This window comes from Mus pahari, chromosome 23 (assembly GCF_900095145.1).
Source record: "Mus pahari chromosome 23, PAHARI_EIJ_v1.1, whole genome shotgun sequence".
Classification (NCBI taxonomy): Eukaryota; Metazoa; Chordata; class Mammalia; order Rodentia; family Muridae; genus Mus; species Mus pahari.
Window position 1 is genome coordinate 22,486,767 of NC_034612.1, and position 18,274 is coordinate 22,505,040.

The 18,274-nt window shown below is 42.9% G+C and overlaps 1 protein-coding gene across 1 annotated transcript in view; it reads left to right on the forward strand.

Moving 5' to 3' along the window:
- The window catches only part of Auts2 (activator of transcription and developmental regulator AUTS2), a 1,110,887-nt gene that overhangs the window by 284,196 nt on the left and 808,417 nt on the right, over positions 1-18,274 (forward strand). Inside the window, exon 2 of the mRNA XM_021187184.2 lies at positions 7,318-7,530. Within this exon, the coding sequence (XP_021042843.1) occupies positions 7,318-7,530 (213 nt within the window). The remainder of the gene's footprint in view (positions 1-7,317; positions 7,531-18,274) is intronic.

Sequence of the window (18,274 nt, forward strand, 5' to 3'; positions counted from 1 at the left end):
TTTCTACAATACTCCATTCAGTTTAAAGTGGGGGCTCATGAAATTTATTTGTTTAAAAATTAAATTGGAGACTAATATAAATTCAGTCACATAGAATTATGGAAACATTGGACTTCAATAAAAAAAATTCACTTATCACATTAGACCTTTGCAGATCATTTGAACAGGGGCTTTGATGGAATGAATAGTTGCTGAAGCCATTCAGAAAACAAATACAATGCCTCGTAGTAAAGCACCCCAAAGCCTAACAGAGTAAAATAATGGAAGATACACATTCATGCCATTTGATGACTAGAAGAACATGTCTTAATTCCCCCCAACTTCTTCATTTGCTGTTTTACTTAGCTGTAATTGTCACCTTATCCCAGTCTAGGGTCATCTGAGAGAAGAAGCTTTTATTGAGGAATTTTCTAGATCCTATTGCTCCTGTGCATAATGTAACAAGTCTTTATTCTTAACTGATGTAGGAAGCCCCAGCTCAGTGTGGGTAGTTCTGTTGCTAGGCTGTTTAAGGAAACCGGCTAAGTGTGAACCTGTGATCTATCCAGCAAGCATCATTCCTCCATGGTTCTTACTTTGAGTCCCTGCCCTGATTTCCTTTAATGGTGGATTGTAATCTGGCAGTGTAAGCCAAATAAACCCTCCCCCTAAGTTTCTTTCAGTCATGGTATATGTCACAGCAGCAGATAGGAAACTGGAATAGTCCTTGAGATCAAATACCTCAGAGAAGAACATGTGTCCACACTTAGCCACACACCTCATGGCCCTTCTGCCCATGATGGACTGTCTCTCAGATTAATATGATTGAAAACATCAGACAGAGGCTGTTTCCAAAACCCATTTTCTGCAAAGCAGGCACATTGTGCCCCTATTTCCCATCATCTCTACTTCATCTGTAATCAGCAAATGGGGCCCCTCAGCCTGCATTGTGTTTCATGTGCAATCTGTTAGCCTCCTGAGTTTGCACAACACCGAACCTTCTCATTTTGAAATTCAGAAGTAGCAGAGTAAGCCTTGGGCAGAAGATTGTAATTTGAGAGAAAGGGGAAGTCAAGAATAAGATCACCTGTTTTGAAGAGGGCTGCTACAGAAGGAAATTGCTTTGCTTCATCAGTGTCTGAGCCTCTGAAGGGATGTGCTCCTGTCATCCCGCCCTCTCTCTCCAGTGACCTAAAAAAATCACATAATTTCAAACATTCACAGAACAGATTCCTCCGTGCTTGGCTTGCACACTTACCCCCTCTATTGCCAGCAGATGTGTCTAAATCTTTTTCTACTTCACCGCCACGCTTCTGTTGCTCTGTGGGTGTCTGGAAATGAATGAGTGCCCTTAAGCAAGATTTATCAGACTTCTCAATTGCAGCCTCCCAGGGTTTGGGTAGGTGGGGCAGACTTATCTCTGGCCTCTTAGAGTCTTAGTCTGAGCCTGAGAATTAAATAGTCCTAAAACAGATTAACAGGAGAATGACGTGTATTTAACACACAAGCAGAAATCACTCAGGGAAAATAAAATCCCTTGAAGGAGGAGCCAAGTGTGGGGTGCTTGACTGTAATCCCAGCATTTAAGACATAGAAGCAGGGGACCATGGGTCAGGGTCATCCTCTGTGACTTAGCCTGGGGTACTTGAGACAGTCTCAAAACAACAACAATAACAACACTTTAAAAGTGACACAACACACACAGTGGCTGAATAGGGATGGCAGTTTTTGAGACACACCCAAAATCTCTGGGGATATTAAAGAAGGTAATAGTTATTTCACCGGATGTATTTGCGCACATTTTTGTGAGCTGTCTCCCCACCTCTGCATTACCTCTCTCCCAGGCCAGCCAGACATTTTGTGCTCAGCATACCTTCGCCCCCCTGCCTGTGGGGACCCCATTTCTTTTCTACTGGCTAAGCGAGGGCAGAGTGTCTCTCTTGAATCTGCTGATTTTCAAGTGCCTTTAGTTGACAATGATCCTTCTGCCAAGTGGCATGTTTTCAAGTGGCATGTGCTGCCTCCTCTCATTCATTTGCTAAATGCTTCCCTTGCAGAAGGAGAAGTGTAGTCGTTTTATAAAGCACCGCAGGTTATTCTGATGGACTGTCTCCCTCGGCAACCGCTTGCCTAGTCAACTAACAAATTAACAGGCCTCTGAAAATTGCTGCTCATTGATCCCAGAATGTTCTTTTATAATCTAGATGGCTTTCCTTCTTGTCGCAGTAGTGTTGAGAGTAACCATGTTTCTTTAAGGGAATTCTTTTTTTTTTTTTTTTTTTTTTTTTTTTTTTTTTTAAAGATTTATTTATTTATTTTATGTAAGTACACTGTAGCTGTCTTCAGACACTCCAGAAGAGGGAGTCAGATCTTNTTACGGATGGTTATGAGCCACCATGTGGTTGCTGGGATTTGAACTCCAGACCTTTGGGAGAGCAGTCAGGTGCTCTTACCCACTGAGCCATCTCACCAGCCCTAAGGGAATTCTTAAATTAATTACCACTGATGTCTTGATGGTCAGTTGATGTATACAAGTGCATGAAGTCGTGCAAATGTATGAATATGGATAGGTTTATATTATATCTTATCGATTGGTTTATAATCGGCCTTTTTGTGGTTTGTCATCAGCCCTTTTCTGTGAATGAGCAGAGGGGGACATTGGGTGGGTGTCATGCTTTATTATTCAGGGTTGTCTAGTTGACCAGAACTTAAAGAATGAGTCTGTCTGTCTGTCTGTCTGTCTTCCTATGTATCTATGGGACTTTTAAAAGTAGCTTACTGGCTGTGGTTCAGATAGTTTAGCTATGATTGTCTACTAATGGAAGGTTTAAGAATCCAGTGGATTTCAGTCCACAAGGCTTGGGGTCTCAGCTGGTTCTCAGGATATGTTGAAATCCTGAAGAAGTGGGCTTCATGCTAGGGAAGGAATGGACTTGACGGCCAGAGTGAGGGCAAGCAGGCAAGGAGCAGGTGCTTCCTTGTTCCATGCCCTTCATATGAGTTGCCACCAGAAGGTGTGTCCCATATTTAAGGTGGATTGTCCCACATCAAAAGATGCAGATATAGGACTGATCTCCCTACTTCAAGTGAATCCATCAAGAAAAGTTCCTCCCAGGTTTACCCAAATGCTGCAGTTTTAGTTAACTCCACACGTACCCACGTCGGAAACAGAGAATAGCTGTCACACTTGGTCTTTCACTCTTCACCTTCTCTGCAGGGTCTCTCACCATACTTGGAGCTAGCACACTCCCAAGCACTGGCTTAGAGGCAGGTATGGTCCCAAACCCAGCTTTCTAGATGGGTGCTGGGGATTCGAGTGCAGGATCTCATGCTGTATCGAAAGTGCTCTTCTCTAGTGATACATCTTCTTATCTTCTTGTGTTTGGCTTCCTTATTTATATGTGTGTGTGTATACACACATATATACACATACAGTGTCTGAAAGCCTAAGCCTAGTATGTATGTATATATATATATATATATATATATATATATATATATATTTCTAATGTCTGAAATTAGAAGCCTTGTATGTTTATATATTTTATATGCTTATACTGTACATATAGTAATGTATAGTATCTGAAAGCAAAAGCCTCTTATGTGTGTGTGTATATATATATATATTTATATTTATATATTACACAATATGATATATAGTGACATCTATACTGTCTGAAAGCAGAAGCCCTTTATGTGCATATATATTGTATATGTTATATATATATATATATATATATATGTACTATCTATGTAGTATGTCTCCAGTGCCTGAAAGCAGAAGCCTCTTATATTATGAAAAACATTTTTAAAAGATGTCAGTTTTATTTTAAGCCTCCACACAGACACAGATCTTTCCTCCCTTTCCCCCTCCCTCAGAGTGAAGAAGCCCAAGTATTAATTGGCGCAAAGATGATTGTACTGCTGTTTCTAAGATTTTATCAGGTCTCTGGCAAGCTAATGTCCTAGCATGGGGTCTGTTTGTTCCATGTAGCTATTTTGCACAGCAATGAGAATGCCTTGATTAATATGTTACAGGAAAATAAAATGGATTTAGAAAAAAAAAGTAACATACTCTCATGAATATTAATTCACATTTGTATGGAATTGAAGATAATTTTTAGTATGCTTCTGGAGGCACCTTCAGTATGAATGGAGGCCTGATTTCTGAAGAGACCAAATGTGTGAGGCAAATTTATTCTTACTTGTTTATTTAAGATAGGGTCTCTTGGAGCCATGGTTACAACTCATTATATAGCTGAGCATGACCTCGAACTTCTGATCTTCCTGCCTCCATCCCCCAAGTGCTAGGATTATAGATGTGCACTGTCATTCCTAGTTCAGTGTAGAAATGAGGATGGAACCCAAGTCTCCATGTATGATAGATAGGCAAGTGCTCGATCATCGAGCTCCACCTGCAACCCAGTATTGTTCTAGATAGGTATGGATGTTTTGACTGCTTAGATTCATGTATTTATAAAGTGAGTATTGACTACTTTCCTGGCCTATTCTGTAGCGCTGGGGTTACTGGAGCCAGCTGTTCAGTGTTGTGCTCTTTCCTCTTTGAAGGGATTAATGGTGCCACCTTCCTTATGGTTCTGGAACAAGCTGTACTCTCCTATTCAGATCTAGGTCATGTTTAGGGCAACTCTCAGCTCCAGCCCTCCAGCATGGTCTAGAACATTTGATCCAGGTTTAGCATCTTTTTAATCTTTCACTTAGCTTTAATCCTGACACTCCTGAGGATGGGGGCACACCTTCATCCCCTGATACCTCCATACACAAATGCATTGCATCCTTGGTACTTTGCAGTTCAGTTCTGTTATGGTGCTAAGGCTAAAGAGTAAAGGCCAGTTTTAGTCCATTCCAGCCTGCTGCAGAAAATAGCACAAATCGGTGCTCAGAATAGTGTGCCATGTAACCCAGCTCTCGGCAGAGGCAGAGGTAGAAGGGTCAGAGTTCAAGCTGAAGGTTCAATACCCAGTACTTTGAGGCTAGACTGACTACATGAGTGAGACCCTTTCTCTGGAAACACAGGGATAGACAATCAAATATTTAGTAGCATGCAGTAAACTAATATATTTCTAATTTTTTCCAGAAGATGAAAATATAAAAAGTCAATGGGCTTATTATCTGCTACTATTTAATTTCTCACAGACTATGCCTTCTGGCTGTGTCTTCACATGTTGGGAGGTGCACACAAGCTCTTAGGTCCGTTTTATTCATGACAACTCTGTTCTTTTGAAACTACCATTGCAATGTACCTATGGTATCACCATGTTTGGTAGGATTAAGGACAACCTAATCAATACATGTACCCCCATGTCAAACTAATATGTGTGGCCTAAGGAGGGTGATGTTTCGCAGTATTCTGCATGACCACTGGGGATTAACGGGGAACTGAGAAACTCTAAAATAGATAAATGTCTGAGATTATCGAGTAACAAAGGAACAGGATTTTGAATAGGAGAAATATTTAAAGTAAGACTTTATTTTTGTTTTTATTTATTTTCACATTTTTAATTCTTTGCCAATTATTGCACGTATATACCTTTTGGTCACTGTTATGCCTCCCTCCCCTCCCCCCCCCCCCCCCCGCAAAAAAAAAAAAAAAAAAAAAAGCCCTTCTTTCATTCTCCTTCAGAGAGGGAAATATATAGAACCCTTTCTTCTCAACAAATCTTCCTACTTTCATATTGGTTGTTTAAGATTTATTTACCTTTAATTATGTATGTACATGTTATCGCTCTGTGTTCATATTTGCCTGTGAGTGCATGTATCCGTAGACTCCAGAAGAGTGTATTGTGTTCCCTGGAACTAGAGTTACAGGCAGTTGTGAGCCACTCATTGTGGGTTCTGGGAAACAAACTCTGGTCCTTTAGTAGAGCTTAGGTCTGAGGTGTCTCTCTAGGATTTACGTTCTGCCGAGTTTGATTGGCCTCTCTCCTCACAGGGGCATAAGCAGTTTACCAGTGGCTACACTGTTTATGAGAATGCCTCTCCATCTCCCGCTGTAGTTAACTGCCCCTAGTTCCTGGTCAAGGCTGGAATTTTCTTTATTTTTAAGTGTGCCATTTTAAAATGAGCTTGAGGATGTGTGTGTGTGTGTGTGTGTGTGTGTGTGTGAGGTGTAAGTCAAGGAGCAGTTTCTTTCTGAGACGAATCATCTTCATTTCTTTATAAATAACCAAGTGACAAATCATTTTTGTGTGAGCGTTCACTGTGTGTAGCATTTCTGAAGGTTCAGTGACACATGTTGAGCTCAGCTGTATTTGCGATTTTTTTCCGGAGTTGAGCACATACTTACTGCTCATTTTGGAAATGTATGGTAATTAATGTACCAATTTGGAGACAAAGTGCGTTCGTTGGCCTGCCTCTGGGAAGTCACTATGTAGGGAGTGAAGGAAGCCCTGAACTACTGAGGTCTTTTGTGAATGTGTAGTGTTGACTTATACACATCCATGTCAAGGATTCCGTAGCCTCAGGCTTAGAGGCCTTGCTTTCCCGGGGGACAAAGTGAAAGTGTTGACTGTGTGTGCAGAAGATCTCCAGTATAGTCTCCCTGCTGTAGATATTTACATCCTAAAGACATCTCTCCTACAGAGACTGCCTGTACTGAGACTAGCTAAACCTGTGCTTCCCCCTCCAGTTGTATCCAATAAACCCAGTCTCCTGGTTTATCTGAATACAACCCCCCAGCTCCTTGTTCAGCTGTGTGCAGTAACACTGCTTCTCTGCAACTCCATAATAAACACACTCTGAGCTTCTGGGTCCCTGGAAATTCTCTGATCCAGACCCCAGTCTACTTTACCCCAGCCTCTATCTTTTTTTGTCTGTGTGTCCCATGTGTCCATCTGCTGTCTTTTCTTTAATCTCTTGCCGTGCCAGTCAGTCCACATCCCTGGAGCTCTACTGGATGGCAGTGCTTACCCTATAATCCCAGCCCTCAGATGGCCAACAGAGAAGTATTTCTATGGCTTGTTGGCCAGCCAGCCTAGCTGAATATGCAAACCCTGGGCCAGTGAGAGACTCTGTCTCAAAACACAGAGCAATTGAGGAAGTCACCAGAGATTTACCTTTGGCTTCTATGTGTACGCATGCAGATGTCCATCCATGCCTTTACCACCCAGCACACAAACGCAAAGGAATAGAATCCGATTATTTGTGGTGTCATTTGGAATCCAGGAAACTGGATCACTATTTCTGTATCCATCCCTCCTTGCTGATAACCTTATTTAGTCTGTATTTTGGCTGTAACCTTATTTAGTCTGTATTTTGGCTGTGACCTTAGATAATCATGTAACCACCACTTCCCTTTCTTTTTCTTCTTTTATGCAGAAAGATGTAGCAGTTAAGCCTCAGGACCGCGTGGAGAAACGACAGACTCCCCTGACCAAGAAAAAGCGAGACGCTCTCACCAATGGCTTGTCTTTTCACTCAAAGAAGAGCCGGCTCAGCCACTCACACCACTACAGCTCAGATCGAGAAAATGACCGCAACCTCTGCCAGCACCTTGGGAAGAGAAAGAAGATGCCTAAGGGACTCCGACAGGTGAGCAAGCCTGGTTCATTCTTTCCTAGGTCTTCCTCTTGCCTCCTGCGCCTCTAGTTCTTCTCCATAGGTGATCATTTCCTCAATACGAATGGTGCAGTAATTGCTTTGGAAAGGTGTATGCTTGATTCTAAATAATATTATCAAACTCTAGGTGTGTCATCAGTATTTGACTAACACTCTTTCATTGGTACCCTTTCATTATGTTTTCTGTGTGTCAGATTTCCATGCAATACTCTTGGCATCTGAGGGAGATGGTCTGGCTTTTGTAGAGATCTTTGTGGTGTGGACAGATGCTTGGAAATATTGGTTATATCCACTGTACATCTCAGGGTTCTTGTATGCTAAAAATGGTGGTCTGTGTTGGCAGGCCCCACTATAAAATTCATACTGAGTCACATGAGAGGGAAGTCACGATAAAGAATGCCCACCTATGTGCCAGCATTGGTTTCTTCAACCCTTAGACTCAGGATGGTCTTTGTAATTGTTTGAACAGAGGTTTTTGTTTTGGCCATGGCCTCTTGCCTTCAAATGAGTAGGTTACCAAGATTCACATGCAAATGCAGAACTTTACATTTAGGAAGTCTGTCTGCCTATGGAAATCCTTATGTGAGATGGATTGATAATGCAAAACAATGTGCCCTGTGGTTTTTGATTGCTATTGGGTAAGATTGGTTGTCTCTTAAAAGGCACAAAGAAAGGAATTGTAGTGGTTGACAGTGCAGGTGCTGAAACAGGTCATTTCTAGTTTGCAGATATTTCTCTCCAGAGTATAAGATCCAGGATCACAGAAAACAGTACTTCCAAAACCTCACAGATCTTCATAGCCATAAACACAAATCCCCAACATCTGTCCATGAGATAATGGAATCTTCTGTGTAAGAAGTTTGCAGTTTGATCTTGGGCAGGCTGGTTTAGAAGTCACTTGTGTATTCTCAATGATGACGTTTAGTTACAGGATTGGAAAGATAAAAAGCCCTGAGAGAATGGAATGGGCTGTTTGGTGTCATGGGGGGTGGGGGGAGAGAATGAAGGACATTCCTGTGTAGAGACACATAGTGATGGATGTTAGCAAGGGAACAGAAAGGCCTGTATCATAATGTCCTCAAATATGACCCTAGGCACCAGCAAACTCACTTGTTAGTAGGATTGTTGCATTTATTTAGTTACATAGTCTGCAGTAACTGTGCTTCAGGCCTTCAATGTATGGCTTAGCTATACATTGTGGCATGACCCTGCCTAGTGGTTAACTACCACGTACACTTTAGAGATTTGGAAACTGGGGCTGCAAGAGATGAGGTGGTTTGTCAGAGCCCCCCCCCCCCCCCGCTATGTCTAATTACAATTACAATTGTAAATTATTCAAGATTTCTGTAGACCCTCAGTTTCCTGTGTTTGGCATAAGGATTGAACATGGAGACAAAAAGAACTGTAGATCATAAGATGGAAGGAGGATGATGTACAAACAGTGTTAGAAACAACATGGTCAGACAGCACATTTGATTGTGGAAGCTGCCTGAGAAGGCAGAGATGAGCAGGATAATCTAAGTTCACAGCAGGCATTCTGAGTTGGAAAGTTTGAAGGTAACCAAAGGCAAATGAAGGTCTTTTTTTGCACTGGGGGTAAGGAGCTGGGGAGAGGGTGGGAAGACTAGGGCCCATAAAAGGTGACGTTGCTCTGGAATTTGTGTTCCTTGCTTATGTACAAATATAATGACCAATGGAGAAATGCTGTAACATTGTCACCTTTGTCCCAGACCCTCTTGCCTTCCCAACATGATGTAGGACTTCTGACCCAGTCAGGGGAAGAACCACTTCACTTACCTGCCAAGGGCAAGCCGTATGTCTTTTTCCATAGCCCTGTCTCACTTCTCTTTTCCTTGTCTTCAAATCCTCTCTGTGATTTTCCTGAAGCCAGGAGTTTTAGAATTCTTCTGGGGAAACGTCCATGAGCATTCAGAAGACTGGGGTCATGCGTCTGGAATTTGATTTTTAGTCTTGATGGTAAAATGATACTTTGAATACCGATGGTATTTGAAGTCAAAGCTTTGAGGAGTACTTTAACAAAGAATGAGTCCCACTTTTCACCTGTATAACAAAAACGTAGTATATTCCTAAGTCCTTTATTCATGCCTGACTATATCAGTTTATCAAGAATTGTATTTATGTTAAGAAAGGAAGCAGAGCTGATAACTGACATAAAAGCACGGCACTTGGTATTGGTAATGAGAAGAGTAGGTGGGATTGCTTTTGTATTGTCTTAGGGGACAGTGTATACTGCAGTCACTTTTCTCTGTCTTTTAACTCCTTGCTGAGAGAATAACTGAATCTGTCTTAGCTGGATGGGGCCTCGAGTTGATAGTGAGCCTTGAGGAGAATTTTCACATTAATGGGCTGTCCTTTGGTGCCTCTGACTGAGGGAGTGAAAGCCTGAAGACTTACAGATGACAGTGGGCATGAGGAAGAGGGATCCTGCTCTACCTTCACGACATGTGGAAAGTGAATTAACTTTGCATCCTATTAGGGTGGTACTTCCTGAGCAGGCAACTTAATACATGGCTTTCCTGTAATTATGGAAGACATTACTCTTTAGCAGAGAGGAAATAATAGGATTTTTTTTTCCCTGAGAGTCTGTTGAAAGCAACTAATCTTTTCACTCTGAGAGTGCAATTATATACTTTTAAGAGAGAAGGGGGGAAAAGGTGTAGTTCTAAAACCAAATTGCTTTTCCTTCCCTTGTCTGATTATAAAACCACGGCTCCTGTGATGTGTTTCCATTCTGTCAAAAGAAAGTGTTTTAATTGGCACTTACCTGATTTGCTGGATTATGTTTTAAGGGTAAATACATACTGTCTTAGACGAGGACTGATCAGTAACCGCCGTTGGCAAATGGATGTAAGTTTCTACAACATTGTTCCAGTCTCCAAAAGAGCAGGGGAAAAATATCTGATCAAAGGCAGGAATTACTATGACACAAAACAGTTTATGTCTCTGTGACCTGCTGTTCTGAAAACTTCCTTCCTGGGAAACGCATGACTGATGTCTACTCTCCTCCTGCAAAGTCCAGTTACACCAACGTTTACCCTAGGGAACTAGTGACTGTCGGGCTTACAGAGCAGGGTGACCGTTGCTAGCATTCCTGTGGGTGACCCCAGAGCAGCAGCAGCACCGGAAAGTGTTTGCCTAGCACAGATGATGCTTTCTCCATGGCTACCCAGATGCAGCTTCCTTCGGTAGGCTTTGCCAGCCTGCAAGCCTCAGGACCTAGCGAACACTTGTAAGCTCAGCAATGGGCAGAAGTGCATGCAAAGAGCTGTGAAACTGGCTGAAGTTTTGGGCGAGATTCCCAATGATCTTCCCCACTCCTTCTCTTTACGGGGGAATGTCAATGGTCTACCGGCCCCATCATGGTGGACAAACAGGCATGGACGATTTCATGGAGGTTGGTGGCAGTACGGCTTGTCGGATAGCATAGTACCATGCTTATTGTTTTTCCTGTGTAGGATTGTTGAGTACCTATCATATGAGCAGACGTTAGAAGTGTTGTTTGCTGGAGACACAGGGGATACATTTTCTCCTTCTTTGACTTGGGGGTATAAGGAGAGGAAGCAGTAGTAATACCATCCTTTCTTTACTTGGGAAACTGAGTCATGCTGCATCCACCGAGCCATACAAGATTACATGTTTCCTAACCCTCTTTGGAAATTACGACTCCTCACAGAACATTTGGGGAAAACTTAACCCTTTCCTGAGCATTAAAGAAACTGTTTTTCTTTCCATATGTCTTAGCTTCTAGACCATAGACATTTGTGCTTGAAGAATTTAGTACTTCATAGTTTAAAGCACTGAGGAGACAACGGGGTTTTTAAAATAGTTGTAGCCATGTTGAAAAGATGATGAGAGTTGGGAGAACTCTGAGTTAGCTTTGATTTGAGTTCTAAATATGTTTAAATCATTAATTTGTTCTTTCAAATATGAATTGCACTGGAGGAAATATTCTGAGGAGAGTGAGAGGCCATCATTTGGTTATATGAGCATGCGTGTTTGTGTGTGTGTGTGTGTGTGTGTGTGTGTGTGTTGCATATGAGTACGCACAGGTACAGGATTACATATCTGCAAGTGTATATGGAGGGTAGAGGACAATTTAGGTATCATTTCTCAGGAGATACTGTCCTTTTTTCTTTTTTGGGAGAACGTATCTTTTTCTGGGAGGGAGCCTTCTAATTCAGCTAGACTGGCTGAATAATGAAGCTGCTGTCCTGCCCTAGCGATCCTCACATACCCAAGTTCCCAGAAGCTCCGATTCATCTCCCCAACTCTCATACACTGGGAGAGGGCAATAATCTTTCTAGCTGTTTCCTGCTAGGGGGTGGGTAGAATCTAGGAGTTCTGTGTTCAAGAGCGAAATGACCTCTTACAAGTCTGTTTCCAGGGGAAGTTCAGGATACTGTGACAGGAGTCGCACAGTCAGTGAGTGCATCTTCTGTAAGGACCTGTTGTAGAAGCAGGGAGGGAGAAGCAGAAAGGAGAGGCTACTTCAGCATATCCAGCATTGGGCATGCTTTTCCAAGAGAGTTCTACCTAGTAGCAACGACTCCAAAGCCAGTCTCAAGAGTGGTGAGCCCTAGATCTGATTTCAGGCCCTTGAAGGCTATTGAAATGTTTAGAAACAGTGTGAAGTCTCACCCACATGGTTCCCAGTGAGTGTGAGAGAGAAGCTATTCGACCATCCTTTGAAAACAGTAGTGGGTCTGAACCTCTTGGCCATAGAGAAGCATGGACTGCAATGTCGGCATTGAGGTATGTTCAAGGTATTCTGTATCTGGGAAGCATTTTTTCATATATAAAGAATAATGTAAAATTATTTAATGAGAAATAGTTGTCAGAATAACATCTCATGGATTTAAGTCGAATTTCCAGGGAGTTTAATCAATTAAACTGTTAAAAGAAACACATCAAACGTTGTCTTGGTTATTTATACTTTCTGTTGGTTATTTTAAAACCACAGGGATAGCCAGAACTTATCACATTTTTTTTTTTTTTTTTGTGAAGGTCATGTGAGGATCTGCTCCACAGGGTTCCATGGGCTTGAGAGGAAGCTCTGGCTCTTCCATAGCTTTAATTTTACCTGCTGTTTCATGTATATGAGGAAAGCTAAAGGCCTTACTTCACCGTGGCTTGGCTTGAAATCATGGAGGGAAATTTTTCCCTGTGTTGACTCTCTTCTTTGTAAAGTGGACACTGGTTAGAGCTCACCAGGTGTGTTCTCCATGGCTTCTCTGAACAGGAGAAATGGTCACTCTGCACTGTTACAGAGCATTTTGAGAAGTGCCCCACAGTGTCCTGTGACTTACTTGACTTCGGACAACCATGTAGTCTTCTCTTTAATCCCTCTGACCACCTTAGTGACTTCTAAATATGGTTATTGAGCACCCAGAAGGTTAGGTCATCCAGCCTGGTACTCTTAACTGCTGTGTAATATTTAGGTAAAACTTGGGCAGAAACCAAACACTTTCACTTTGAATCAATGACCACCTTTGTTCTTTTAATCCATCCTTGTAATTATCATGGCGAATACAACAGTAGATCACTGATTTAAGCAGAGATTTGATTATCAGTGAATTGAACCTTGACCTTTTACATACCTTACTCAGACAGTGGTAACTTGGTTAAGGTTTCCAGACCCCCCTCCCCTCCCCTCCCCTCCCCTCCTCTCGAGATACAGTAATGGTAGCAAATCCATAGTCAGGAGCCTGGCCTTGGTCTTTTCCAAGCTGATGTGGATGGTGTCATGACAGTTGCTTGGCTTGGCAGATAGTGCTGTGTTGCACCACCTTAAAGAAAGAAATCTGAATCCAAATTGCATATGTTATAAGTTATATATCATGTATGCATACTGTTAAAATGACGGAACCTGGAAATTCATGTAAACCTATGTGGGTACTGCGTGTTAGGAAAGAGCCTTTGACCCTCTCTGGAAAAATTACTGCAATAGAATTAATATGGTGGCATGTTTGCTTGACATTTAAAATTGTAAAGTAAAGGTACATGGCTAATTCTAAGAGCAGAGGTTGCTCTTTACAATTAGAGCTGTTATTCGAGATATGCGAAGGTAGTTGATTTCACTTACTGTGTAGGCAGTTACATGCCGGCCTCACATGGATAGAGGGATAGGGTTGGTACATGAACCTTCTGATGTATTTCCTATAATCCTGATAGAGCATCATGTCCAGTAAATGTCTGTTGCTGCTGGTATTGTTACCCCTGACTGGTCCTTTGTTTGTTTTAGTGTTACTAACACTCTTGGGAGCACCCTGTGATATTGGCTATTGTAGAAATTATATCGCTAAGGAAGACTTATAATGGAAATCTTAGATTAAAGAAATCTAGCTAAAGCCACATTTCTGAAGACCCGATAATTAGTTTTGAGTGGGAATCTAGGCCAAACACCACACAGGTATTTATCCAGCGTGACTGCAGAGCCAACAGAATTCTGGAAACAGGAGTACTTGAAACACGGATGTAATTTGCGATTGTAGATTCATAATGAGAGGACATATGAACTTTGCTGTGTGCTCTTTCGTAAATTTGCTGTAATAGCCAAGTGCCCGGAGGTACCTGGAGCTGGTATTAAGAAATGTGAGCTGCAGTCAAACCATTTTAACTCATACTTCATAATCTCACTTAAAATGTAAATTGGGATTTCATTGGCTTTCTGAACATCAGGGACTGAGCACTCTGGCTAGGGAAGCAGGTACTCTACGTGCAGATATCCACCTCTCCTACTCACTCCCCTTGCATCCGCAGCTCTGCCACAGAACACCTTCTGAAACTCCAGTGGCTCACATAGACCTTCCCTTCCAAACTTCTCCCCACTCAATGCTTTATTCCAGCTACTGGCTCCAGGCTCCAGCAGGAACCCAAAGGCTGCTCTGGCCAGGGGAGCAAGTAAACTTACCAGCTCTTCACCTCTTCCCAAGCTCCTCTCAATCCAATCCCCCAGTCTCGTCTCTAGCTCTGCAGCAGACCATTTGCAGATGGCTCCCTTCCCTCCTGCCTCCATCACCAGTGGACTATACAAATCTTGTTTCACCCCAGCCCTAGCTTCAGCAGGTCATTCCTGAGAACACATATCCCTTCTTCCCAGGGAGGCAGGGAGGGTTACTGCAGATCTTCACCTGTCCCCCTGTTCTCCCAGATCCAATCCCATAGTCTCATCCCCCTTCTAAAGCCTGTCTGTCGCAGTCTCTCTTCTCTCTCTGCATCCATCTCCAGTGGACCAGACAGATTTCCCCCTCCTAACCACTCCCTTGCCCTGTTACTTTATCACAGCCCCTAACTCCCCGGGAACTCACAGGCCACTCTGACTAGGAATCATGGGACTAACTGCAGATCTTCACCTCTCCCTCTGTTCCTCGAAATTCGAACTCCTAGTCTAGTATCATCCTCAGCTCTGCAGCAGAACACCTGTTGCAGCCTCTCTTCTGTGCACCCCAACCTCCAGCCATTCCAATGGGTCACAAAGATCTTCCCCTCCAGACATCTCCCCATTGCTTTGCCTAGCCCTCAACTCGAAAAAGCAATTCCTGGCAACCCGTAGACCACTCTGGCCAGGGAAGCAAGTGAGTTAATGGCAGGTATTCGTCTCTCCTTCCACTCCTCCAAGTTTACAACGCCAGCCTCATTCTCAACTCTGGAGCAGGCCTTCTTCTGTAGTCTCTCCTCACTCTCTGCCCACATTCCCAGAGGTCTAACTAGGCATATCCTGGTGGAACACCCCACTTTACCCAAGTCATATTAAACCCCCTATCCCAGCACTTCCCCATTTCTAAACACACAATAACCCGAAAACGCCTAGGAATACATAGTGGTATTCCAGATAAATACGTCAGGGTCCCAGAAGACTTGTCTACCAGACACCATACAGCTACAATGCTCTCCTAAGAACCAGAGAGGGAACAGAAACCAAGGAATAAAACATCTACCCATTAAACACAAGATGAGACACCAGCATCTAGAATTACAATCTTTTTACTCCCAGATGCCTATACACCAGTGTGAAAAACAATTAGTAACATCCTAGGCAATATGTCCCCACTAGAGCCCAGCAAGCCTCCCATAGCAGGCTCCAACCTAGGTGAAGCCCAAGAAGAAGACCTTAAAACAGTCTATGAGTATGATAGAGGTCCTTGAAGTAGGAATGAGTGAATTCATTAAAGAAATCCGTGAAAATACAATCAATGGAAGGAACTGAAGAAAACAGTTTCAGCCCTGAAAGTGGAAATAGAATCAATAAAGAAAACAGGAACTCAGGAAATCTGTACACCATACCTTAGGAACTTGAGTAGGTGGTTGACAAGGGTAGGGGAGGTTATAACTCCTTTGGTTTAAAACTGCATTTTGAGAGCTGAAAAATGTTTTAGTGGTTATGTGTTATTCTGCTCTTGGAGAGGAAGTAAGTCTAGTCCCCATCACCTTGTCAGGCCACTCAAAGTTCTCTGTTGCTTCAGCTCCAAGGAGGCCAAGGTCTCTCTGGACTCTTGAGGGTACCTGAACTCAGATGCACATTCTCACACACAAACATATATGAATACATGCAATAAAAAAAAATTTAAAACCCTGCTTTTGGGATTGGGGCAGTTGAACTGTATATTTTTCCTTCTTAGAAGAATATACAGTTATCTCCACACAGCCTACAGAACAAGAAGCAATCCGCTAATTTCTGCTCACCGCCATCCCATCCCTACACAAGTCTGTACATGACAGGTATGGGTAGGAGTTGGGAGTGGGTGGCTGACTGTGGTTTTACAGTGGTGTTGGTGGGGATCCAAGCAGATGGCTGTGATAGCCACGTGCTGCGAGATTCCCGTGGGAGTTGATGGCGGTGACAGGCGACTCACAATGTGCTATTTACAGTTTGGGTTTGCAGTCTTTCGGTGACATCTGAATGCTCTTTAGCAACTGCTTTCATTACTGCCTTTCGAGGAGCTGCTAATTGAAAATGAAATCGTGGGTGGGCTTTGAGACGGGCAGGCAGGGACAGGTCCATGTGCTAAACGCCCTTGAGAACTGTGGGGCATCCTTACACCCAATCTTCAGACCTTTTTCCAAAATAGGAAAAGCCGAAGGTGCCTTTGGAGGTTCTGTATACTTGAGCACTCTTTGCCCAAAGAATCACACGTACACCTGTGGGTCTCGGAAGGAAGTGAGTGAGTACCAGCTACTCTCTGCTTTCTCTGGGTGGTTATATGTGTGCAACTGTTATGTCAAGTCCCCTGGCATCTTGTGATAGTCTCCTGAGCTCAACATAAGGCATATATTTTCTTTTCTTTTGTTTTCTGCAGATCCACTGTTGCTACTGCTGGTGTCTTTTTGTGGGTGGAGGGGTTGAGTTGCAGAAGTGTGTGTGTGTGTGTGTGCTTGTGAACATGTTTATGTGGACGCCAGAGTCCGACCATCCCTGAGACGACTCAAGTGCTACCCACCTCATTCAGAGACATGGTTACTTACTGGCCTGGAACTTACTCAGGTTGAATGACTAGAAAACCTAGGAGATCCTCCTGTGTCTTCCTCCCCCACACTGGGACTACAAGCATGCCTAGAATTTTATGTGGTTTGTGGGGCTCAAGCTTACAAGTCAGTCACTTTACTCGCTGAGCCATCTTCTTAGCCAATGACTGGATGATCTCTTGAGCTTTGGGATTTACCATGTATTTAGGTTTGTGTATGTAGCTTTTTTTATGTATAAATTCTGTCTTGTGATATAGCTCTGTTGGAAGTAGGTAAAGTGTATAAGCACAATGAGGGGAGAATGTGATGTTGGTTTGATTGGACTCTGATAACAGATGATGATCTTGGTTCAGCACAGGATTATGCTGTGTCCTTATCTTCAGAGCTGCTAGCTGGAGCGTTGGCAGAGTTACTGAAGTTGTTCCTGTCCTAAATGTTCATGTGTGGGGTTGATTAGTACTCATTCTCAAAATAATTTTTTATGGAGAATTCCTGGGATGATCACGGAATGACCTCAAGCTTGAAGATGTTGTTAGCTACTTTTTTTTTTAAATTACACTTGAAGATGGATATAGGAGTCTATTCTTTTTATCTTCCCCTTGAATATTTTAGTAACTATTATTTGGGACAGAACCATCCTGAATTACACCCTTTGTTCAAATGGGAAGTGTTTGCTCTTCTCAGCCCCTGAGGCTGGGGCTGAAGGGCCCTTTATGACATACACCTTTTTATGTACTTAACCCTCAGTCCCATTAGAACTGCTTTGCTGTCAGAATCCAACTGTTTTAATGCATCTGGGCACAGCTCGGTCCTAATGATGTTGAAACAGCAGTTTTTGGTATTCCAAACAAAGGCCCGCGTCTTGCCTGTTGATACAAGCATTGATTTTGTGAGGTAAAGGGATCAGAATTCCTTGCTAGAGCTCTGGTGCTTTTCATACCCAGTGGTATACATATACCCTTGCACCAGTGCTCTTGCGTGTACACAGAAGTCAGAACTAACAGAGCTCATCAGTGCTGGGCCCACACGATGTCTTCCAGGAGGCCTGATGAGTTGTATCACGTGTTGCGGGAACAGTTCACCAGCATTCATTGATCATGGCTCTGCGGAAGCTGCCAGTGTTCCCAAGCTTCTGCCTGCAGTGATGCTGATGGAGAGGGTCATTTCGTAATCACTGTTTGCACCTGCGTTCGCTCAGGAAATGCTGGTGTCATACATCTTGAAAGCGTGCCGC